A 25,862-nucleotide genomic window follows, 5' to 3' on the forward strand; every position below is an offset into this window, starting at 1 on the left:
TTAGCCAGCGCGTCCTTATCTTGAGAGAGGGCAGAACACACATGTGTTTTTAGGTGGACTTGCCAGAGAGGAATGCTGGGAGAGCCGGGCCCAGAACAGGAGGCTGATGTGTCCCTGCTCCAGGAAACAGAGCGAAGACACTGGCCCTGACAGGCAGCAGCCCGGGTCTAAGAGCTGAGCCGAACGGCACAGACCTGTGGGCCCCATGGCTGGGAAGACCACCGAGGAGAGAGGGCTGCCGAAAGGGGCCACTCCCCAGGATGCCTTGGTGAGTGAGCGATGGGAGGTGGCCCAGGCCTGGTGGGCGGGCAGGAGAAATGGAACCTTTCTCTCTTCCCTCAGGAGCCTTCCGTCCTAGCCCCACTCAGACAGCCAGCAGCGCGAGGACATGGCCACAGGACTGTTTCCTGCATGTCCAAGGGCTAAGGGGAACAGATTCAGGGTCCCAGAGGCCTCTGAGGTCACTTCCTGCCCTAAGAAATGCTCCTTTGGAGAAGTGATGTTCTTGTGTGTGATGCGGGACAATTTTACGTTTTCTTTTTGAGACGGAGTCTAGCTCTGTTGCCCAGGCTGGAGTGCAGTGGCACGATCTCTGTTCACCTCTGTCTCCCGGGTTCAAGCCATTCTCATGCCTCAGCCTCCCAAGTAGCTGGGATTACAGGCACCTACCAAAAATACAAATTTTGTATTTTTTAGTAGAGAGAGGGTTTCACCATGTTGGTCAGACTCAAACTCCTGACCTCAGGTGGCCCACCCTCCTCGGCTTCCCAAAGTGCTGGGATTACAGGCACGAGCCACCGCACCTGGCCAATTTCACTTTTTCCAAATGAGACTTCATCACAGAAACATGCTCACACATGCCAGGGACTCCTCTGGGGTCTTCTCCACCCACGTGGCTGTCAGGTTGGTCTCAGTAGTAAAGTGATGGGTGAGACAAGGTGACAGATGACTTTTGTGGGAACATCAGCATGCGTGGCTCTAGCAGGCAATCATAAGGTCTGGGAGAAAGCTGGAAGGCATAGAGGCATCCAGGCGGCAGGAGGTGGAAGTACAAGCTTTCCTTCCTCATTTTACCTGAAAAGTGTTTACTTCAGAAATAGCTTTTGACTGGAATCGGGGTGTGGCAGGATTTGAAGTGGGAGGCTAAAATGGAAGACAGGCGAGAAGCAGATCCCCACCCTGCCCCCCACCCCATCCCACCTTTCCATCTCTGCCTGTTGTCAGGAGAAGGGAGGAGAGAAAGACAAGCATGAGTGAGGACTCCACACCCGGCGGGGAAAACCACAGGCCACCTGCACTGGCCTTGAGTTTCCAGGGTTTGACTCGGCCAGACCCAAGGAGCCCACCATTTCTAGTCAGTTCTGCAATCATCACACATGATCGTCTCTGCTCTCTGAATACTTCGTGGGGCCCACAACTTCGGGAAATGCTTACCCCTTGAATAGGATAGAGAGTCAGTGGGGCTTTGGGAACACTTTCTGCCTGGGAGGGCTGATGATTCAGCCACGGCAGCCTGAGAGGCAAAGAAATGCTAGGACCTCACATCCAGAAATGCACACAGGCCCTGCCATTTCCAGTCCCCTTCCGTCCCATCCTGTCACTCCAGGTGCTGAGCGATGGTCTGCCCCAACACCTGTGGGGCTTGGAACAAGAGGATGAGGGTCACATTTCCTATGTCTAGATATATAAAAGTCATCAGTCAAGCTAAGAACAGTTAAATTGAACAGTTTCTGGTCAGGCGAGGTGGCTCACGCCTGTAATCCCAGCACTTTGGGAGATTGAGGTGGGTGGATCACAAGGCCAGGAGACCAAGGACCATCCTGGCCAATGTGGTGAAACCCAGTCTCTACTAAAAATGCAAAAATCAGCTGGGCCTGGTGGCGGGTGCCTGTAGTCCCAGCTACTCAGGAGACTGAGGCAGGAGAATCTCTTGAACCCAGGACGAAGAGGTGCAGTGAGCTGAGATTGCACCACTGCATTCCAGCATGGCGACAGAGTGAGACTCTGTCTCAAAAAATAAAATTGAAATTTAAAAAAAATTTTTAAAAAACAGTTTCTATCCTCTTATCTTGACATATCTTCCTCACAACCTGAAAGGCCAGGTGTAAATTGAGAAATTCTAGGGCATCTTGACTAGAATGCGCTGGTACAGATGAGCCCCTTCCAGTCCAAGCCGAAACCTGTCCCCCTTTTCTGCCCCCTTCAGCTCCATCTCACTCCATGAGGCCCTCAACAGCCTGGGTGGTCACCCTCCTGTCTACCTGCATTGCAGCCCTGCCCTGCACAGACATATGTGTCTACCTGCATTGCAGCCCTGCCCTGCACAGACATATGCCCCTCTGGCCTAAGGGTGCTCAGGAGGCTGGGCTTGGGAGGAGGTGCACAGACCCTGGAAATGAACTTAGGGCCATTTGCACAGAGAATTCTAGCATCTTGGGTACCCGGAGTGGCAGGTGCCCTTAACCCACAAACTCCTCATGCCATGGGCAGGAGCAGTGACAGAGAAGGACAAGAGAGACCCCGGCAGCAGTCAGAACTGTGTGTGATCTAGGCTGAATGATTTGATAAAATTTCTTCAGTCAGAAACAAGTCCCTAGTGTCCCCTCGCCAACCCCCGCAGCTGTGAGTCTCAGCACCACACTCCCCGCCAGGCACAGGCTCCTCATCTCCGAACTAGAAACACGTGCTCTGTGAGTTTCCTTCTTGCCTAGGCTTCTGACTCAGGAATTCGATCAGAAGTTAATACAAGGAGAAATTACAATGTAGCCCAGCAGGAGCAGAGCTGGTTACCTACAAATAAACCTGCTTTTGCTTTTTTGGGTGTCATCTGTCAGAAATTCGAGTGATGTTCTGACAGTCGTACTGATTAAGATGTCAGCCGAATAGATATTTAAGTATTTGAAAAATACAGAGAGTTTGTCAAAACCTCAAGAAGAGTCTAACAAATCCTTCCTGGGAGCCAAGGAAAATATTTAAAAATGGAACAGCGGTCGTTCCCAACCCAGGCACAAATTTTCTTCCTCCGAAAGATGAGCTGCCTGTGGAACTCCCGGAAGGCACCATCCCTCAATGGTGATTGGAATCCGGGCTGGCCCGTGCCTGCCTTCCCACCCCACAGTGAAGGGGCTTGGGGCAAGCCTTGGAACAAGGAACCAGGCACCTCTCCCCTTCCTCTTATCCAGTTTCTGCTCTGCCTCCTCTTTCCTCCAGCTTCCTCCCCTTCTAAAAGCACCACACAGTGGAACCCAGCTCAGCTGCAGGTCACCTCCACACATCTCTCTAGACTCCAAATGTCTGACCTCCCTTCCTTAGACCCTCCTCCAGGCCTATATCCGACCTGGGGATGTTTTGGCCATCGGAAATAATTTCTCAGCTCATTTACATCTGATGCCAATTGTCTAATATCCTTCCTGCAGATATTTGCTTTAGAAACAACAGCAACAGCTGGGCGCGGTGGCTCACGCCGGTAATCCCAGCATTTTGAGAGTCCGAGGAGGGTGGTATCACTTGAGGTCAGGAGTTTGAGACCAACCTGGCCAACATAGTAAAACCCCGTCTCTGCTAAAAATACAAAAATCAGCTGGGTGTCATGGCAGGCACCTGTAATCCCAGCTACTCAGGAGGTTGAGGCAGGAGAATCACTTGAAATCCAGGAGGTAGAGGTTGCAGTGAACTGAGATAGCACCACTGCACACCAGCCCGGGTGACAGAGTGAGACCCCATCTCATGAGTTTCTTAATAATGAATAAGATTTTTTTTTTTGACAGAGTCTCACGCTGTGACCCAAGCTGGAGTACAGAGGCACAATCTCAGTTCACTGCACCTCCACCTACCGGGTTCAAGCGATTCTCCTGCCTCAGCCTCTCGAGTAGGGTAGCTGGGACTACAGGGGTGCAGCACCATGCCAGGCTAATTTTTTTTGTATGTGTATTTTTAGTACAGACGGGGGTTTCGCTGTGTTGGCCAGGCTGGTCTTGAACTCCTGGCCTCAGGTCATCTGCCCACCTGGGCCTCCCAAAGTGTTGGGATTACAGGCATGAGCCACCGCACATAGCTGGCAATGACTAAGATTTTTTATTATTTAACAACAACAAAAATGGGAAAACGAGGCAATGTGTACAGTGACAATGGAGAGGCCAAAGGGCTGACCTGGCAGGAGTCCAGACACTCTCACCTCCTCTCCCCCAACCTCCCTCCTGCTTTGGGGCTTTGGCAGCTGGGATTTGAAGTGGGAATGGAACTCTGGAGTTCCACTCACTGGCTTGCTCTCTCAGTTTGACAACATATTGTGAAATCTTGTACACAGATCAGCTTAAAGAACTCTCGTGTACCCACCACCAATTACCAAAAGCTTGAAGCCTGATCCCCACACTCCTACTGCGTTCCCTTTCTCCTTTCATCTCTCCCCTCTCCCCAGAGATAACCCCTCTCCTGAATTAGGTGTTTATCTTTCCCACTTTTTTTCCTGTATAATTTTGGGTCTTTATGGTAATCCCAGCTGTTTGAGAGGCTGAGGTGGGAGGATTGCTTGAGCCTGAGAGGCGAGGATGCAGTGAGCTGTGATTGTGCCACTGCACTCCATCCCGGGTGACACGGCAAGACCCAGCTAAAGAAAAATAAGTGGTGGGGGACTTCCTAGTTGGTTCTTTGTTTAAGCCTCAATGATTTAAATAATTGAATTGTCAAAATAGGAATTCAGCTCTGCAGATGGTTGATACCATTCAAAGGTATCAGCTGATACCATGAAACACTGATTTTTTAATGTACATTCAAATAAACCACCACTTCGACAATAACAACATGATGATGATGATGATGATGATGACAAGAACTTCCTCTCAAAGCTCCCAACAGCATTTTCAACTGCCGTTGGATGAACTCCTCAAGAAAATAAGACAGGACTGTTCTCAGGGTGGTGTCTTCCTGAGTATTGGGCATTAACTCTTGATGGCTGCTTCCCTCTCACATGCTGCATGTGTTATGTCTGTTTGGCATCAGGAGATATTAAGCCAGCTGCAGGGAAGAGAAAGTTGAAGGCCAAGGGTTTGCTCACTCCAGTCAGGTCTTCTTGGAGCACAGAGGTTTGTTTATAGAAGTCTCTCCAGTATGGAGTCTGGATCTAGCCTCCACCAGCCCGAGGTTGAGGTTCTCCGGGGCAGCAAGGGAGCCCCTCACCTGTTCTGTCTCCCACAGGGCCTCCAGGATAGATTGTTCTCCTCGGAAAGTGACAACAGCCTGTACTTCACCTACAGTGGCCAGCCCAATACCCTGGAGGTCAAAGACCTCAACTATCAGGTAAGAGGCACGTCTGGGTTTAAGGGGAGAGGAGCAGGCAGGGACAGTCGGGAAATTCCCCAGGTGGAAGAAAGGGGAGGGCCCACCCTGCAGGCCCTCCACCCCCAAGGACAGAGTCCAGTCCACATTGACACCTCATATGTCAGGTGCAATTTGTGGCATCAGTGGCATATATCAGAGCTGGAGGCTGAGAGGCTTGAAAAGAGAATGCAACTCTTCTATAAACATAAAGCAAAATGAGTGAACCTATAGAAAAGTATCTCTGGGACTCTTTTTAAACTATATTTTGAAATAATTTTAGATTTTGGAAAAAATTGCAAAAATAATACAGTGTTTCTATATACCAATTGTCCAGTTTCCCCTAATGTTAACATCTTGCAGACCCATAGTATAATTATGAACACTAAGAAATTAACAATATACAATGCTACTAACTACACTTTATTCAGATTTCATTGAGTATATATATAGTAAAATGTACTGTCCCTGGAGCTTATGAAACATCCAGTGTGCAAGGACAACCACTGGCCTTTCAGAGGCACCCAGGAACCCACTGGTCAGATTCAAGGATCCATATTCCCACAGCTCCCCAGGGCCCAGATGGATCATGGTGGGGCCTGGTATGGTGAACATCAGAGGCCTGAGTCTGGCTTCCTGTGGGAGTGAGTTGGGACAAGCCAATGAGCCTTTCTCTGCTCTACCACTTACCAACTCTGTGGCCTTGAGCAAGTTACTTTAACTGCCCTGAGCCTCATCTGTAAAACAAGGATTCTAATAGTATCTATGTTTGCAATGAGGATTGAATAAGATGACGGATGTTAAGTGATTAACACAATGTCTTGCACATAGTAAACATTTGATGAATTATTGGTAAATTACTGTCATCAAGTGAAGACATTTTGCTTTTTATACCACGATTGCACATGCTTTTCTTTTTTCTTTTTCTTTTTCCTTTTTTTGAGATGGAGTCTCACTCTGTCACCCAGGCTGAAGTGCAGTGATGCAGTCTCAACTCACTGCAATCTCTGATTCACTGCCTCCCAGATTCAAGCGATTCTCCTGCCTCAGCCTCCTGAGTAGCTGGAATTACAGGTGCCCACCACCACACTGGCTAATTTTTGTATTTTTAGTAGAGATGGGTTTTACCATGTTGGCCAGGCTGGTCTCGAACTCCTGACCTCAGGTGATCCAACTGCCTCAATCTTCCAAAGTGCTGAGATTACAGGCATGAGCTACTGTGTCCGGACTGCACATGCTTTTCATTCCTCTTATCTTCAAACCTGGAAACAGGAGCTACAGGTTCTCAGCCTGGGTCCAGCTTCTGTGTTTGGTAGAATCTGGGTTGGAGTTTATTGCGTGTAGGTGGGGACATGTCCTCTGCAGAGAGGGGCCACCTGGGACATGAGGGAGCTGAACAGAAGTTGCTGAAGCCCTCTGAACCATTCAGCTCTCTAAGGAAGTTTCTGATGTCTCCCCACAGGTGGACATGGCCTCTCAGTTCTCTTGGTTTGAGCACCTGGCTCAGTTCAAGATTCCCTGGACATCTCACAGCCGCGGAAGTTCTTGTGAGCTGGGCATCCAGAACCTGAGCTTCAAAGTGAGAAGTGGGCAGATGCTGGCCATCATAGGGAGCTCAGGTACCCAGAAAGGCAAATAGCTGGGAAATGGTTTCTCTCCTGGGATGCAGAATGTTCCTTTGGACAAATGGACGCTTCTTATGGAACTCTTTGCTGACTAGTGGAATAATACAGCAGAATGGTTGAGAGCACAGGTTCTGGGTCAGACAGACCTGGGCTCAACCTCCATTTGCTGGCTTGTAGGTAGGTGCTGTTGTTACAAATCATGAGTGCGCCTCTTGTTCACCCGAGGCTGCAGCCAGAGCATCTGACTTTGGTTAACACCTGGACTGAGAGCTTAGCAAACAGCTTCAGCATGTAATGATCTTTTCAGACTCCTCCAGCCATGAGAGGCATTAGCTCAGGTCATTCCTCCACGATCACATTCTGATTATGGCCAGGCAGCCCCTGCCACACTCTCACCCCTCACACGGCCCCTCCAGCATCTTACTTAGCACAACCTTCACTTGTCTGCAAAGAGCCAGGTTCTTGGAGTGTCTCAAATAGTCACTTCCATGGCCAAATTTAAAATGAGAGAATATCTGAGCTGAAAGGGGGTTTGGGGAACAGAGTTCATTCTAACCGTGTTCTGCTTTTCCTTCTCCCTACCAGTTTGGAAGCATTTTCAGAGGAAGGTGTTCAAACTCCCTACTCCTCAGTGTGTTTAGAGTATCTTCCTGTGTGGGTGCACGCGCGCGCGCACACACACACACATTCACACTCACACTCCCCTCCATTTGACTGATGAGGAGACTCAAACCCAGAGAAACTGAGTGATTCTCCTAAGGACACATATTTCATTCAGAGCTAGAACTAGAACTTTGGTTTCATGATTCTCAGATCAAGGCATTTCTCCCTGGGACACCCTTACATAGTGTTAGAGAGGGCAGTTTATACCTTTTCATTAATCATTTCCAGGGGTAGAGATTACTCAATTTTTTAAACATCAGCTCCAAACTTTTACACCCTTCTGATAGATAAGTTCTGTTTACTATATAACCAAAGATCAAATGAGATCTTGTGTGTAAATGCACTTTGTAACTGAAACAGCATGCACAGTCGTTAAGTTCGTCTCACTCTGTCCCTGTCCCTGTCCCTACAATCCTGACCCAAATAAGAAAAAAATAGATCCCTTAGGGGCCTACTATTGTATTTTTATTTATAACATCTAGCAGTGTTTCTTGTTATATCTGCCTTCTCTTCCTGAATCCAGCATCTAGGGGACACCTGGGTCCTTACTTAGGGTCATCATGGTTAATATTTGTCACACGCAACCCTCTAGCTGTCAGTATCCCTGATTTGTGGTTGAGAAAAGTTTAGAGAGGCTAAGCAAGAATTATATTGAATAGTTGGGAGGTTGAGGCAGGAGGACTGCTTGAAGCCAGGAGTTCAAGACTAGCCTGAGCAACATAGGGAGGAGACTCCATCGCTGAAGTGTTTTTTTTAATTTAAAAAATTAGCTGGGCATGGTGGTATGCCCCTATAATCCCAGCTACTCAGGAGGAGTGCTTGAGCCAGGAGTTCAAAACTGAAGTGAGCTATGATTGTGTCACTACACTCCAACCTGGGCAACAGAGCAAGATCCTATCTCTTAAAAAAGAATGAATAAATTACATTGATTTTTTTGAGACAGTCTTGCTCTGTAGCCCAGGCTAGAGTGCAGTGGTGTGATCTCGGCTCACTGCCACCTCTGCCCCCGCCCCCTACCCAGGTTCAAGCACTTCTCCTGCCTTGGCCTCCCAAGTAGCTGGGATTACAGATGCGCAACACTATGCCTGGCTAATGTTTTTGTACAGCTGTGGTTTCACCATGGTGGCAAGGCTGATCTCCAACTCTTGGCCTCAGGTGATCTGCCTGCCTTGGCTTCCTAAAGTGCTAGGATTACAGGCATGAGCCACCGCACCCAGCATCTCCTGGCTGTTTAACTATAGATTCAGTGTTGTTTGGCTTCAGATTCACTTGCCTGTGTAAAACAAAAACAAAAACAAACAAAAAACTTCAGGCAAGTAAATAGTAGAGTTATTTGAGCAAAGAATGATTAATAAATCTGGCAGCACTCAAAACCAGGACCAGTTCAGAGAGCTCCCCCAAGCAATTTGGTCAGGCAGTGTTCATAGACAGAAAAAGGAACAGCCAGGCCAGACGCAGTGGCTCACACCTGTAATCCCAGCACTTTAGGAGGCTGGGGTGGGTGGATCATGAGGTCAGGAGTTCAAGACCAGCCTGGCCAAGATGGTGAAACCCCTGTCTCTAATAAAAATACAAAAAAATTCGCGGGGCATGGTGGTGGGCACCTGTAATACCAGCTACTTGGGAGGCTGAGGCAGAGAATTGCTTGAACCTGGGAGGCAGAGGTTGCAGTGAGCCGAGATCATGCCACTGCACTCCAGCCTGGGTGACAGAGTGAGACTCTGTCTAAAAAAAAAAAAAAAAAAGAAAAAAGAAAAAGGAAGAACCCTGCAGAAGAAGTACCTTGATTGGTTACAGTTTGGTGTTCACCTTATTTATTTGAGGGTGATGTGATCAGGTATCGGGTATGGACAGGATCTCAACAGTCGGCAGCCTGTGATTGGCTGATGCTTGGCTGCCATGATTGGCTGAGACTCAGCAACTTGTCTCAGCCAATCTCTCCTAAGAGAATATACTGCTAAGATAAGTTGCAATTTGTTTACATACTGAGTTTGCTTGCAGTTTGCTCTGTGGTAGCTCAAAGTATGCAGGCAGTCTCAGGCCAAAGTTAGTTTAATGGAGCAGCTGAAATTATTAAAATGATTTATTAGAAAGGTTCATCCACTACACTTCCTGTGATTTACTGTCATCCCCCCACCCCCGCCCAACATACACATAAAAGAACGCTGGCCATAATTTTTAAAATATAAAGAAAATAGCCCTAGTCATTTTAGTTTCTTTTATAGACTCAGCAATGCCAAAAGTGGTTTCCAATTACTGAATTTACTGATTTGGAGATTTCAACCATTGAATAAGCCTCTTGAATGCCAGCAGATGTTTTTTCTTAGTTCATGGAGGGCAGATTAGTCTGTTTTCACACTGCTCTAAAGAACTACCTGAGACTGGGTAACTTATAAAGAAAAGAGGTTTAATTGACTCACAATTCCTCATAGCTGGAGAGGCCTCAGGAAACTTATAATCATGGCAGAAGGCAAAGAGGAAGTGAGATACATCTTACATGGTTGTAGGAGGGAGAGAGTGAGGGGAGGAACTTCCAAACACTTCTAAACCATCAGATCTCATGAGAACTCACTCACTATAATGAGAACAGCATGGGGGAAATCTGCCTTCATGATCCAATCACCTCCCAGCAGGTCCCTCCCTTGGGGATTACAATTTGGGATGAGATGCGTGTCAGAGAGTCTCCCCAGATGCCACAGGCATCCTCCATTGGAAAGGCTGCCCACAGCTCTCACAAAGTTTTGCTCAGGAAACATGGCCTTCCTGCTCTCTGAGTGGGAATCCGTGGTCTCTGTGAATGTTGGTGAAGTCCTCTGTACCCGCAGAGCCTGGCTCTGAAGCTTCTCTCCCAGGTTTCTCTCTTGGCTATTTTGCTCCACTCATGTTCTCAGGGATCTTAAATGAGGTGCACCTAGAGGTAGTGCACGGCCCCGTCTACCCTGAGAGCCTCTGCACAGCAACCAGAAAGATCACGTGGGGACGCTTCTTGGTTCTGGGGGTTCGTACTGGGTGCTGTGGGGCTTCCTGCAGGAAGCACATAGTGTGTGGCAGACAGGACTTATCACACATGTATTGGCTTGTGTGACAAAGACTGTTTAAACACAACTTGAGAAACTTGCTCTCTAAAAGAAATATACAGTAAGGAAATCAAATCTCCATCTAGGGCCAGGCACAGTGGCTCACGCCTATAATCCAGCACTTTGGAAGGGTGAGGCAGGTAGATAGCCTGAGGTCAGGAGTTCGAGGCCAGCCTGGCCAATATGGTGAAACCCTGCCTCTACTAAAAATACAAAAATTAGGTGGGCGTGGTGGCGGGCACCTCTAATCCCTGTACTGAAGAGGCTGAGGTAGGAGAATCTCTTGAACCCAGATGGCAGAAGCTACAGTGAGCTGAGATCATGCCACTGCACTCCAGCCTGGGCAACGGAGTGAGACTCCATTTCAAAAGCAAACAAGAAACAAGGAAAAAACACTCTATTTGGGGGGATTGGAAGGAGCTCATTCCTAGCTCCATGGTAGAAAGATGTTCTGAGCCTGAGCCCAATTCACAATCACAGTTTAAACAGCTGCCACAGAAAGTGCCTCATCAAAGTTTTGGAAACTAGATCCAATCTGATGGTTACGTTCTCAAATCAATAATAATTAGCACATCATTCAGAAGAGGATGGTGTAAACCTGAGTGCAATGAATCTGTTTTTCTAACTTTTAGGTTTGGGGGTACACATGTAGGTTTGTTATATAGGTATACTAAATAGGTGAACTAGTGTCACAGGGGTTTGTTGTACAGATGATTCCATCACCCAGGTGCTAAGCCTAGTACCCAAGTTATTTTTCCTGCTCCTCTCCCTCCTCCCAACCTCCACCCTCAACTAGGTTAATCTTTTTTAAAAAAGAGAATTAAAAGTATCACTGATGCACTTTGGGAGGCCGAGGTGGGTGGATCACTTGAGGTTATGAGTTCAAGACCAGCCTGGCCAACATGGTGAAACCCCGTCTCTACTACAAATACAAAAATTAGCCAGGCACGGTGGCAGGTGCCTGTAATCCCAGCTACTCAGGAGGCTGAGTCCGCGAGAATTGCTTGAACCTGGGAGGCAGAGATTGCAGTGAGCCAAGATTGTGCCACTGCACTCCAGCCTGGGTAACAGAGTGAGACTTTGTCTCAAAAAAAAAAAGAAAAGAAAAGAAAAGAAAAAGTATCACTGACAAAAGGAAGAGCGAGGTGGGTGTAGAAGATACAGTCAGAACATATGTGTACACTATGCTGCAGCTTTAAAATCATTTCCACATCTATTATTTCTCTATTTTTTCTTCCATTATTTCTCAAAATAGATTTGGTTTTGCATTTTTAAAAGCCACTCTAAAAATGCTCCAAATTAGTCCTCACGAAGCCAGCTTCTGAACCAAACGACATTGAATAATGAGATGTTGCTGGCATGTTTGCCAGCCAAAAATAGTTAACATCAGCCGTGCTTGGGGAGAAAGGGCCTTGGTTGGTGGCAGGAGGGGACAAATGTTCCAGGCAGCAGCTGGCCCTGTGACATCTAAGACTCCAGCCTTATCCTGTCATGCCACCACTGGCTGGCCTGGCCTGAACTCCCAGCACCATCGTGCCTCGCAGCCCCACAGGGTGCTCACATTGGCTGCAGACAGAAGGCTTGGAGCTCCATGTCCTGGGGCCACCCCATCAAGGTCCAGGGGCTATGTCATCTGTCTAGGGCTGGTCACATCTTCATGGACAGAGTAGTCCAGGGTCCTGGAGAGTCGTGGGGAGCAGCGGCCACCAGGCTGGCCCCCACAGAAGCTCTGCTCTCAGGGACGCCTCCGGTGACTCTGCAGGCTGTGGGAGAGCCTCGTTGCTGGACGTCATCACTGGCCGAGGTCACGGTGGCAAGATCAAGTCAGGCCAGATCTGGATCAACGGGCAGCCCAGATCGCCTCAGCTGGTGAGGAAGTGTGTGGCCCACGTGCGCCAGCACGACCAGCTGCTCCCCAACTTGACTGTGCGAGAGACCCTGGCCTTCACTGCCCAGATGCGGCTGCCCAGAACCTTCTCCCAGGCCCAGCGTGACAAAAGGGTAACTCACTGGCCCCAGTGGTGACCCCAAGGGTCTAAGAAGCCACCAGCTCCATGCCCCCCTCCTCCCCCGCTACCCTGCCTCAGGACCCAGCCACAGGTCGAGTTTGAGCAACTCAGCTTGCCGTCCGCCCGCCCTCCACCCTCCTTTCAAACCCCACAGCCTGCCGCAAGCCAGCTCAGCCCATCGGTTCCCTTCACTGCACTTGTCAAGATGTGTGATGAGTGTATTTGTTTGTGTGTTTTCTGGGCCTCCATGTGAGTAGAGAGCCGTGATCCCCCGTCCACGGCCACGTTCCTAACACAGGGCACCATACCCGGCACGTCGAGGTGGCTCAGGACCTGTGGAAAGAATCGGGGGAACCAGCGTTGCAGCTCATAACTCAAGAGCTGGAGCTGTCCCCCTTCACTTTCAAACCCAGCCGGAGGGGCGGGCACCTTTATTCTTGGGGTCACAATGTGTCCAGCCCCGAAGGAGGCCCCTGAAATGGCCTCAAAGCTCCTTCTGGCCCGCAGGTAGAGGATGTGATCGCGGAGCTGCGGCTTAGGCAGTGCGCTGACACCCGCGTGGGCAACACGTATGTGCGAGGGGTGTCAGGGGGCGAGCGCAGGAGAGTCAGCATTGGGGTGCAGCTCCTGTGGAACCCAGGTGAGGGCCTGGGGGGTAGACGGGGCAAAGGGACCTGCGTGGCCCCCTCAGGCTTGGCTTGGTCTGTCCAGAGCCCCACCGACTCACCAGGCTCCTCTCTGTTCTGGGAAGGAATCCTCATTCTCGACGAACCCACCTCTGGGCTTGACAGCTTCACGGCCCACAACCTGGTGAAGACCTTGTCCAGGTTGGCCAAAGGCAACAGGCTGGTCCTCATCTCCCTCCACCAGCCTCGCTCCGACATCTTCAGGCTGTTCGATTTGGTCCTCCTGATGACGTCTGGCACCCCCATCTACCTAGGGGCGGCCCAGCACATGGTCCAGTATTTCACAGCCATCGGCTACCCATGTCCTCGCTACAGCAACCCCGCTGACTTCTATGGTGAGTCCCCAAGGCCAGCAGCCAGGGCCCTGGCACACGGGGCCTCCCCGACACTTAAACCCTGCCCAAGCTTGCTGAAAAGATTCAGGGCAGAAACTCCCAGCGGCTTGAGGACAGGAGGAGCAAGGATGGGGAAGAACGTGGGGTGGTTTGCCAGATATCAAATGCTAGAAATGAGGGCCCGGAAATAGCAGCTTCTGACAAATAGCCACCTTTCTGTGCATGATAGATTAGAAACTTGCAAGCTCCAGAGATGGGAGGGCATGAAATCCAAGAGGGTTAGGATCGATCAAGATCAGAGTCTTTATTCAGGCTCTGCAGGGAAACTGTCTTTAAGGTCAAGAAGTCACCAGATCTTAAAACATGCTATGGTGTCCCCATAGTGGCAGCGAGCCTGAAGGTGCAGGGTGGCAGAAAGGGACCCAGGGTGGTAGTCTCAGCCAGTGAATCTCGAGATATGAAAATTGCTCTGGCAGCCCCAGACTTGCCCTTCGCTTGGGTTCTGAACCCTCAGCATGTTACACTCAGGGAGCGTGAGCCACTTCCTTCATTCTGCAGGAGACACTTGCCTTCCCAAGTACCTGCCCTGAAATCTTGAGTGCTGAGGAAGGGCGTGGCTGCTGGACAGGTGGCATGGTTATACCAGGGCCCGGGGAAGCAGCTGTCGTGGCTTGTCCTATAGACTGCCTAAGCCCCCAGCCTTCTCCCAGGATGGCAAGCTGTAGCAAGGACCCCACCAGTAAACAGGACAACAGCCATCATCTCCTTGTAGGCAAACACAGGGCCCAAATGTGCCAGGCTTGGAGGGTCTCCTGTTTGACTCTCAAACCCCTGCCAGGCCAAGGCCATCTCCATCTTTACAGATGGGAAGCCTGGAGCCTCCAGAGCTACATACCCGCTCCCGAACGGTTGTAATGCACAGAACTGGGACAGCCCTGGCCCCGACTCCTTATCCAGCTGCCCACACCCTCCTCCTAGTGTCCCAGTTCCCCTCTGTCCTTCCCTCGCCCTAAGTACTCACATTCTGCATGGACTCACAGAGAGGTCGCCTCCCTCCCTGTGCTCAGGTGCCAGCCTGGCTTCCTGGCGGTGTGTCATCCTCAGTCTAGCCATCCCCAGAATAGGGGCCAAAGGTCACCTGCCAACCTGACCGCCAGGGAATAATTTAAGTAACCCCGGAGACTGGTTACTAGAAGTAAAATGTCCACAGCAGACCTGAAAACTCTTTTTTTTTTTTTTTGAGACAGACTTTTGCTCTTGATGCCCGGGCTGCAGTGCAATGGCACCATCTTGGCTCACCACAACCTTCGCCTCCTGAGTTGAAGGGATTCTGCCTCAGCCTTTCGAGTAGCTGGGATTATAGTCATGCACCACCATGCCTGGCTGATTTTTTGTATTTTTAGTAGAGATGAGATTTCTCCATGTTGGTCAGGCTGGTCTCAAACTCCCAACTTCAGGTGATTTGCCCGCCTCAGCCTCCCAAAGTGCTGGGATTACAGGTGCGAGCTACCACACCCGGTCCTCTTTTTTACATTTTATATTGTTATTGGAGGGGACTTCTGGCTTGCAAGCCTCAACAACCTGGGATGCAAGAGCTACATGGGGGGTGCCCAAAACATCTGAGGTTTTGAGCTACAGTGCTGCACACTGGGGGCCGCGTCATTGTTTATAAGACCTCACCTAGACGTGATCTTGTCTTGAGATGTGTTATGAAAATGGGAGGAAGGGCTGGGCATAGTGGCTCACGCCATAATTCCAGCACCTTGGAAGACCGAGGTGGGCGGACCACCTGAGGTTAGGAATTTGAGACCAGCCTGGCCAACATGGTGAAACCCGATCTCTACTAAAAATACAAAAATTAGCTGGGTGTGGTGGCGCATACCTAAAGTACCAACTACTTGGGAGGCTGAGGCACAAGAATTGCTTGAGCCTGAGAGGCAGAGGTTGCAGTGAGCCGAGATCACACCACTGCACCCTAGCCTTGGCGAGAGAGTGAAACTCCATCTCAAAAAAAAAAGAAGGATGTGGATGGAGGGAAGTGGGAGAGAGAGAGGAGTAGGGTACTTCTAGCCAAGCCAAGGCTCTGGGGAAGGAATGGAGGGAGGGTGGGCAGGCATGCGTGGGCCTAGAGTGGGCTGGGTAAAGGGAGGCCCTGGCTGTGGCTGGGCTCAGTTTGCCTGTTCTGGCATTGCCAGGGCCTTGGAGGTAGAAGGCAGAGGCCCTGCAGGAGGATGGCTGTAGTGTGGGGCTGCCTGGTGCTCCCCACAGGTAGCATCTCTAGATTTAGGAGTCAGGGGTGATGAGATTGAATCTCCAGCTGAGTGTACTGTCTCCCTCCTGAGGCAGAGCAGCTGACCAAGGGGGCAGTGAGAAATCTACCTGAAGTTGGCCAGTCCCTGGAGCCCACCAGCCAGACATTCTCCTGCTTTGGGCAGGCTGCTTGGGAGGCCAAGTTATTAATTTTCAATGTGAGATAGAACTCTCGCCATCTGGGTAGAACTCTCACTATCTGGGTAGAACTCTCGCCATCTGGGTAGAACTCTCATCATCTGGGTAGAACTCTCATCATCTGGGTAGAACTCTCATCATCTGGATAGAACTCTCACCATCTGGATAGAACTCTCACCATCTGGATAGAACTCTCACCATCTGGGTAGAACTCTCACCATCTGGGTAGAACTCTCACCATCTGGATAGAACTCTCACCATCTGGGTAGAACTCTCACCATCTGGATAGAACTCTCGCCATCTGGATAGAACTCTCGCCATCTGGGTAGAACTCTCGCCATCTGGGTAGAACTCTCGCCATCTGGGTAGAACTCTCGCCATCTGGGTAGAACTCTCGCCATCTGGGTAGAACTCTCGCCATCTGGGTAGAACTCTCGCCATCTGGGTAGAACTCTCACCATCTGGGTAGAACTCTCACCATCTGGGTAGAACTCTCACCATCTGGATAGAACTCTCACCATCTGGGTAGAACTCTCACCATCTGGATAGAACTCTCGCCATCTGGATAGAACTCTCGCCATCTGGGTAGAACTCTCGCCATCTGGGTAGAACTCTCGCCATCTGGGTAGAACTCTCGCCATCTGGGTAGAACTCTCGCCATCTGGGTAGAACTCTCGCCATCTGGGTAGAACTCTCGCCATCTGGGTAGAACTCTCACTATCTATCTGGATAGAACTCTCACTCTCTGGATAGAATTCTCACTAACTGGGAACCCAACTACTCAGCCTCCCCTTGACCAGCCCAACTTCTCCCCATGGAGGGGCACTGAGTCCTCGTCAGAAGCTTCCTGGATAGCTGGAGTTGGAGCCAGAGCATGACTGTGATGTGGCCCTTGGCTCTGAAGGCTCTTGCTCTGTCCTAAGATGTCCTCAAAATGAGCCTGGGTAGTGGGACTTGGGCGGGGCCTGTCCTGTTGCCCATTTTTTGATCCACTGCCCTTCTCCTGAGGCTTCTGCTGATGTGGTCAGGCCTGGCAGGGTGAGGGCCCAGCCCTTGGGGTCCCTCTGCCTCTCTCTGCTCTGTCCCTTGCTTCGTGGCTGAGGGTGCGGAGCATGTCCCGGAGCCCCCTGAGGACTGACCAGCATTGTGGGCTGGGCGTGCACCGAGCTCCTCACCTGTGAGCAGGTGCCAGGGACCAAGCCACCCATAACTCCACATCCCCTGCTTGCAGTGGACCTGACCAGCATCGACAGGCGCAGCAGAGAACAGGAAGTGGCCACCAGGGAGAAGGCTCAGTCACTTGCAGCCCTGTTTCTAGAAAAAGTGCGTGACTTAGATGACTTTCTGTGGAAAGCAGAGACAAAGGATCTTGATGAGGACATCTGCGTGGAAAGGTAAGGCGGCGGGCGGCTCTGAGAGGAGAGCTCCCTGCAGAAGGTGGCTGCCCCCCGACCTGGCCACATCTTCTGCCTCCCTACAGCCTGGCCCCACCAGACACTAACTGCCTCCCGAGTGCTACGAAGATGCCTGGGGCGGTGCAGCAATTTACCACGCTGATCCGGTAATTATCTGTCATTTTATTACTGACCCCCATGCCAAGTCTTTGTGTATCACATGAAGCCCTTTCTATGTAAAGTGAATTTGAAGGAAGAAGCGAGAGGTAGAACATTTGAAAAAACAGCCTCCAGTGGGGCGTGGTGGCTCAGTCCTGTAATCGCATCACTCTGGGAGGCTGTGGTGGGCAGATCACTTAAGTTTAGGAGTTTGAGACCAGCCTGGGAACATGGTAAAAGCCTATCTCTACAAAAAATACAGATACAGTGGCATGGGTCGACTTGGTAAGCTGAGGTGGGAGAATTGCTTGATTCCTGGAGGTTGAGGCTGCAGTGAGCCATGATTGTACCTTCACTCCAGCCTGGGCAACAGAGCATGACCCTGTCTCAAAAAAAGAAAAAGAGAAAACTGTATTGTTGGGACTAGCACTAGCCCTCAGCATGACACAGAACACCGCTATTACTTTTATTCTTTAAACAAAATTAAGATATCCTCACCGGCTGGAAGATCGTAGAAATAGCATAGGGAGCTGGGCACGGTGGCTCACGCCTGTAATCCCGGCACTTTGGTAGGCCAAGGCGGGTGGATCACGAGGTCAAGAGATAGAGACCATCCTGGTCAACATGGTGAAACCCCGTCTCTACTAAAAATACAAAAAATTAGCTGGGCATGGTGGCGCGTGCCTGTAATCCCAGCTACTCAGGAGGCTGAGGCAGGAGAATTGCCTGAACCCAGGAGGTGGAGGTTGCGGTGAGCCAAGATCGCGCCATTGCACTCCAGCCTGGGTAACAAGAGCGAAACTCCATCTCAAAAAAAAAAAAAAAAGAAATAGCATAGGGAACTTGTAAGTAATGGAGACCATAGGAGAGAATCTCTAGTAAAAAGGGAAGTCCCGGCCACATCAGCCCTCAAAGAAAAGCAGACAGCACTGTGTGTGTGTGTGTCTTTCCTGATGTTTCCATACACACACACACACACACACACACACACACACACACACACACACGTTTCTAAACGTAGCAGTATCATACTCTGCATGCCGGTCTGCAACCAGCTTCTTTCCAGTTAGGGCAGCACCTCTACCTCCCGTCTGATTGGGGCTTCTTCGGAGTTCCGGTCAGTCTAGCCATAATCACCCCCCAACCTGTTAAGTCCATCTTGATGGCCAGATTATCTTCAGGCTTTTGCTGCTACAAGCAATGAGGCATAGACAGAGCCTCTCTTGTTGCCCAGGCTGGAGTGCCCTAGGTCAACCTCAGCTCACTGCAACCTCCACCTCCCGGGTTCAAGCAATTCTCTTGCCTCAGCCTCCCAGGTAGCTAGGATTACAGGTGTGCACCACCACGCGCAGCTAATTTTTTGTGTGTTTTTAGTAGAGACAGAGTTTCTTCATGTTGGCCAGGCTGGTCTCGATCTGCTGGCCTTAAGCCATCCACCTGCCTTGGCCTCCCAAAATGCTGGGATAACAATCGTGAGCCACCACTCCCGGCCTGTCTTACATCCTTACGGACTTAATTGATGTTTTCCTTAGAATCATTTCTTTAAGTAACATTACCAAGCTGATAAATTGATGATAAAAGCAACAATCACTCATTGAGTAGCTACTGTGGGACAGACGCTGTCATCAGTTTTCTGATTTAATCCTCAGAGCAGCTCTGTGAGGCAGTGATTCCCACCCCCATTTTGCATATGAGAAAAACGAGGCTTACAGAGATGGTGACATTCCCAAGGCCACAGGGCTGGTGTGTGCTGTCGCCTGAGCATCTCTTCCTCTTGGCTTTTAAGTCGTCAGATTTCCAACGACTTCCGAGACCTGCCCACCCTCCTCATCCATGGGGCGGAGGCCTGTCTGATGTCGCTGACCATCGGCTTCCTCTACTTTGGCCACGGGAACATCCGGCTCTCCCTCATGGACACAGCCGCCCTCTTGTTCATGATCGGCGCTCTCATCCCTTTCAACGTCATTCTGGATGTCATCTCCAAAAGTGAGTGTGGCCCACTGGTGTGGCCAGGCAGGACCTCAGCCGCCTCCGAGCTGTGTTCCTCTGAGCTTCTGGGGAGAATGGGTTTGATTTCATCATGATTGTGATATACAACACAATAATGTTTTTAAAGTTTGCATGTTAATATCAGTATGCAAATGAAAGCAAATTACCGAGTCTTAGCTGTTCCTATCCTAGCAGGATTTATATTTGGCAGCAGAACACAAGCTACAGACTTGCAAAACCTGAAGAGCCTCATCAAAGATCTAAATTAGGATGGCTTTTCTGTGCCTATTTTTTTTTTTAAATAAGAGACTTAGGCAATATGATAACTATTTTGAATTGTATTAAGAGAGTCACCAAAACAGAAATACTGTAGATTTCTTCTACTTTTTCATTTTCTTCTCCTTTCTCCCATTTCTTAGGTTACTCGGAGAGGGCGATGCTTTACTATGAACTGGAAGACGGGCTGTACACTGCTGGTCCATATTTCTTTGCCAAGGTGACCGTGCAGGGTTGAGAGCAAGCGCCCCCCGACGAGGGCTGGGATAAGTGTGGAGAAAACATTGCTACAAGGAAGGCTCTTCTGAACCATGAGGGCACATGAAGTCGCAGATGCCACATTTTCTAGGGGAGTTTCAGAGACTCGACCTTTTATTTTAAACATTTACTAAAAGACCAGGGCTGTGGATCAGGAATGATAGTTTTGTGGTCAGGAAGAATCTAAACAAAAGAAGCCCTCATTGTATTTGACCTCTTCAGAGCCTCACTGTGGCCCCCAAGCAGGCCAAGCAGGTGTTTCCTGGAAGCAGAGGTTCAGACAAGCCACGTGGCTCTCCAAGGCTATTCGGTCTGGTCAGGAGGAGTAGGGACCTGAAAACAGGTCTTAGGATAGCAGGTACCCACCACCACTGTGGGGAAACAGGCTGAACTGCCCTAGAGGGAGCACTTGGCATCTGCAAGGGGGAAGCCAGAACTGAGCTCATGCGCCTGGGTCCCAGCACACCCTCCGGCCGCAACCTCATCAGGAGGGAAGGGTGCTGTGGCGGGCATTGCTACTTTTAAACATTTATAATAGGCCAGGTGTGGAGGCTCATGCCTGTAATCCCAGCACTTCGGGAGGCCGAAGTGGGTGGATCACCTGATGTTGGGAGTTCAAGACCAGCCTGACCAACATGGCAAAACCCTGTCTCTACTAAAAACACAAAAATTAGCCAGGCATGGTGGCACATGCCTGTAATCCCAGCTGCTCGGGAGGCTGAGGCAGGAGAATCACTTAAACCCAGGAGGCAGAGGCTGGAGTGAGCTGAGATCACTCCATTGCACTCCAGCCTGGGCAACAAGAGCGAAACTCTGTCTCAAAAAAAAAAAGTTTATAATAATGGCAGTGAAGGTGCTGGCCTCACATCATTGCAAGGCTGTTCTTTGCAGGTCCTTGGGGAGCTTCCGGAGCACTGTGCCTACATCATCATCTACGGGATGCCCACCTACTGGCTGGCCAACCTGAGGCCGGGCCTCCAGCCCTTCCTGCTGCACTTCCTGCTGGTGTGGCTGGTGGTCTTCTGCTGCAGGATTATGGCCCTGGCCTCCGCGGCCATGTTCCCCACCTTCCACATGGCCTCCTTCTTCAGCAACGCCCTCTACAACTCCTTCTACCTCACTGGGGGCTTCATGATAACCTTGAGCAGCCTGTGGACAGGTGAGGCCTGCTCCCCAGGCCTGGGCCAGCTTCGTTAGGCTTCATGAGGCTGGATGAAGCCTGCTTTCGTCTGGAGATGGTCACTTGCTATTTAGATCCAACTTGAGGCTGGCCCTTCAGGAAGCAGAAGCCTTTGCCCACTGTCCTGCAGGCAGAAGGAACGATTCCATTAGAGGAGACAGATGCACCTCCTCCTGTCCCACAGCCAATACCCAGAAGTCACCCTCGACTCTCTCCCTCCCTCTCCACATCCACCTGTGAGCCAGGTCGATTCTGCCTCCTGTTTCTCTGAAATGTCTGCTTGGCTGTGTCCCCATCCCTGGACGCAATCATTGGAGCCTGGGCCACTGCCATAGCCTGGTCTCTGTGACCTGGGCCCTCCACATCCACCTCGACTCAGGCATGCAGAGTGAGCTTTCCAAGGGCAAACCCATGCCCCTCTTTGCTCAAACCCTCCAGGGCTGCTCAATCCCTGCGGCCTCCCAGCTTTTTGAAGCCCCCAGCACACCCCACCCTCTCACCTCTGGGTCTGCCTGGCTGCTGTCTCTGGGAATGTCATGCCCCTCTTTCCATAGGCCTCACTTCTGCCAGGCCTTTCCTGATGCACCTGGGCGGGGCTCATTGCCTCCTCCCCCACCCCATACCATGCCACCCCCATAGGATCGGGGCACAGGCTCCACCGTCTCTGGTGCGGGGCTGCTGAGTCTCCTCAGCCCACATACTCCATGAAGCTGCCACATGCAGGGCGCCTCAGCAAATCCCTCTCGAGAACTGCTATGGATCAGACGTGTGGGTGACCCCACGGCCTCTCAGCTTCCTCGGCCCCAGTCCACGTCCTCAGAAGCCTCTCTGCCCTTTTGCCTCTTGGCCTCTCTCCCCTGCTTGCTCATCAGAGGACTTGGGCCAGAGCCATCATGGCGCTGTCTCAGAGTGCCATGTGCCCTTGTGCAGGTGGGGGAGACTGTGGGAATGTGGGGAGACCATAGGAATATGGGGAGACTGTGTGAATATGGGGGAGATCGTGTCAATATAAAGGAGATCACATGGCTCTCCAAGGCTATTCTCTCAGAATATGGGGAGACTGTGAGAACATGGGGAGACCATGGGAATATGGGGAGACTGTGGGAATATGGGGAGACCATGTCAATATAAAGGAAACTGTGGGAATATGGGGATAATGTGTGAATATGGGGAGACCATGGGAATATGGGGAGACTGAGAATATGGGGAGACCATGAGAATATGGGAAGACAGTGTGAATATGGGGAGACTGTGGGACTATAGGGAGACTGTGGGAATATGGGGAGATTGAATATCGGGGAGACCATGTCAATATAAAGAAGACCGTGGAAATATGGGAAGTTTGTGCGAATATAGGGAGCCCATGGGAATATGGGGAAACTGTGTGAATACGGGGGAGACGATGCAAAATGGGGAAGCCGTGAGAATATGAGGGAGACCTGTGAGTAACGCAGCTCTCTGTCTCCAGTGCCCGCGTGGATTTCCAAAGTGTCCTTCCTGCGGTGGTGTTTTGAAGGGCTGATGAAGATTCAGTTCAGCCGCAGAGCTTATAAAACGACTCTGGGCAACTTCACCATCCAGGTCCCAGGAGATAAAGTAAGCGGGGAAGGCCTCAGGTTCTAAATGACTGGATGTCCGACTGCCCTTCCTCCTAATGAGCCACTGCATGTCTGTGTCTCCAGATCCTCAGTGCCATGGAGCTGAACTCGTACCCTCTCTACGCCATCTACCTCATCGTCATTGGCCTCAGCGGTGGCTTCATGGTCCTGTACTATGTGTCCTTAAGGTTCATCAAACAGAAACCAAGTCAAGACTGGTGACTCATGTCGGGCGCCTGCCCGCTGGTGGGGGACCCGAGCAGACCCTTCAACTGCACTCCTTCCTCAGGAGCCCCTTCCTGGGGACAATGAGGACAATGACCCTAAGAAACTCAGCTACATCCGGTCCACAGTGCTGCAGTGGCACAGACCAGCCACAGGATGGCAGTAGAATAAAGACAGTCGAAAGGGATTTCTGCTCACTGGCAGGAGACTGATGACTGGGAGTGAGAAAACCTGCACTCAGTGGCGCCTACAACGTTGCTAATTTATTTCCTTTTGATATGTGCTTATATAGGCAACTCGATATAGGATGGGAGAAAACGAGGAATAAATTGAGTAGCTAGACTGCAGGAAATGTTAGAACCCAGAAAGAACAATAACAGTAGCTAGCAAATCTGGCCTCATCTTCCAGGGGCCCCACACTTCGTAGGAGCTATCATCAATACAGAACGTGACCTAAGATGTACCAGCAAGACGCCACCCCTTTTTTCATGTGGGGTCATGGGCTCCAAAAGCCAACGTGAACAATTAAAAATTTATTGAGCATCTACTCTGTGGCAGGTACTGTGCAAAACACTTTAGGTGAGCTATCCTTTGAGGTAAGTGGTATCCTGCTTCATAGGTGTGAAAACTGAAGCAAAAATTCATTTTTCTAAGGGCACATGGATACTTTCTGGTGGAGTCATGTGGAGGGTCAGAAAAACCTTTGAGGCCTTTGGAGTTAGAGGGAAGGGGGCAAGACTTGAGCCCCTGTAAGGCTTAGGAGCTCAGGAAGGCTCCAGAAGACAAATGGGGCCTGCAGAGGCTGTGCTAACTCAGCCAGGCTGCTTAGAGTTGCATTTCACTGACTGACATGATTTGGCTCTGCGTCCCCACCCAGATCTCACCTTGAGTTGTAATAATCCCCACGTGTCAAGGGCAGAACCAGGTGGAGACAATTGAATCATAGGCGTGGTTTCCCCCATGCTGTTCACCTGATAGTGAGTTCTCACGAGATCTGATGGTGTGATAAGGGGCTTCCTCCTTCTCTGGGCTCTCATTCTCGCTCCTGCTCCCCTGTGAAGAGGTGTCTTCCACTGTGATTGTAAGTTTCCTGAGGCCTCCCCAGCCATGCTGAACTGTGAGTCAATTAAGCCTTTTTTCTTTATAAATTACCCAGTCTTGGATATTTCTTCATAGCAGTGTGAGAGAGGATGACCCTGCCTGGGTTTCAGGACCAGCCTTGAACCTTTCACAGTGGCCAGAGGATGGGGTGGCACAGGCCCAGGTGGCACACTTCATGCCTGAGTGTTGGGGACTATCTGGCCTAAAACAGGTGCACAGAGGGCAGAAGAGGATGGTCCCAAAGGAAAATTAGAGTTTAGAATCAAAAGAAGGGGAAGATGGGTATTTGGGAGGCAAATAGCCAATACTCTTGATAGGTTCGCTAGAGCCTTGCTACTCCAAGTATCGTCTCTGGCACAGCAGAATGGGTACAGCTGGAGCTGGTTGGGTAGGTCCCAATGAGTCTCAGGCCCCACCTAGGCCCACTGAGTCAGAATCTGTCTGCATCTTAAGATCCCCTGGTGATCCGTGCACATTCAAGCATGCTGCCCTTTTCCAAAGCACCCACCACACTCAGGATGCTTGCATAGTCATGTTGCCACCATCCAACCTGCAGACTTCATTCTTGGGATTCACTGGGTGTTCCTATCATGTCCTCCATAGCAAAAGAATCTAGATCAGAATCAACTCTTGGATCTAGTTCTCAGGTCTCTTTGGTTCCCTTCAGTTCAGAACCGTTCATCAACTTTCCTTGACTTTCGTGACCTTGACACTGGATTTTGAAGGCTGTCTCTCAGTTTGGGCTTATCTGATATATTTTCATGATGAAACTCAGGTCACGCACCTTCGGCAGGAATATCACAGAAGTGATGCCGTGTTCTGCCCCATGCCAACAACGTTCGCTTTGATCACTTGATTAAAGGGGTGTCTGCTAGGCTTCTCCACAGCCAAGTTACTGTTTTCCCTCCCTTAATAATTAATAAGCATGTTGTAAGTGGCTACTTTGAAACTATGTAAATTGTAAACTTTCCGTTTATTCATTTTAAAAATTTGATCAATGTAAACTTGTGGTTTCCTATTGTATCTGGTGGATTGTAACATTTTACATTCTGATGCTCAGCTCGTCCCTGATTTGACCAGTGGAAGCCCTTCGGGCTGGCTTCTGTGTCCTTTTGACATGTCCTCATCATCCTTTGAGGGCCTGAAACAACAAAATGTTACAGGCTCATCTTTTTTTTTTTTTAAAGACAGTCTGACTCCATAGCCCAGGCTGGAGTGCAATGGTGCGACCTCGGCTCACTGCAACCGATGCCTCCCAGGTTCAAGCGATTCTCTTGCCTCGGCCTCCTAAGTAATTGAGATTACGGTGCTCACCACCACACCTGACTAAATTTTGTATTTTTAGTAGAGACAGTGTTTCACCATATTGGCCAGATTGGTCTTGAACTCCTGGGCTCAAGTGATCTGCCTGCCTCAGCCTCCCACCACACCCGGCGTCTCAGGCTCATCTTGTATTTTCATATCCCAGCTCTGGAATCAGATGTTTCTCCAGAGATTCTAGGTTCCTTTTCGTGGAAAACGGTATT

General features: G+C 50.2%; 1 protein-coding gene across 2 annotated transcripts; it reads left to right on the forward strand.

The window, feature by feature from the left end:
* Positions 1–59: 59 nt before the first annotated feature.
* ABCG8 (ATP binding cassette subfamily G member 8) lies at positions 60–25,359 on the forward strand. Of its 2 annotated transcripts, XM_064364043.1 has the most exons (13): positions 60–268; positions 5,194–5,295; positions 6,776–6,932; positions 12,441–12,679; positions 13,195–13,327; positions 13,439–13,708; positions 17,388–17,550; positions 17,637–17,717; positions 19,496–19,695; positions 20,118–20,194; positions 21,124–21,391; positions 22,881–23,008; positions 23,095–25,359. In XM_064364043.1, exons 1-13 carry the CDS (start codon positions 206–208, stop codon positions 23,230–23,232), a joined length of 2,019 nt encoding a protein of 672 aa, XP_064220113.1. In that variant the 5' UTR covers positions 60–205; the 3' UTR covers positions 23,233–25,359. The 2 variants fall into 2 exon arrangements, with proteins under 2 accessions (XP_064220113.1, XP_064220114.1); XM_064364044.1 differs by lacking the exon at positions 17,637–17,717.
* The last annotated feature ends 503 nt before the right edge of the window (positions 25,360–25,862 follow it).

Source organism: Aotus nancymaae, unplaced genomic scaffold, assembly GCF_030222135.1.
Source record: "Aotus nancymaae isolate 86718 unplaced genomic scaffold, 86718_ANA_hifiasm-v0.15.2.pri h1tg000057l, whole genome shotgun sequence".
In the NCBI taxonomy this organism is placed as follows: domain Eukaryota; kingdom Metazoa; phylum Chordata; class Mammalia; order Primates; family Aotidae; genus Aotus; species Aotus nancymaae.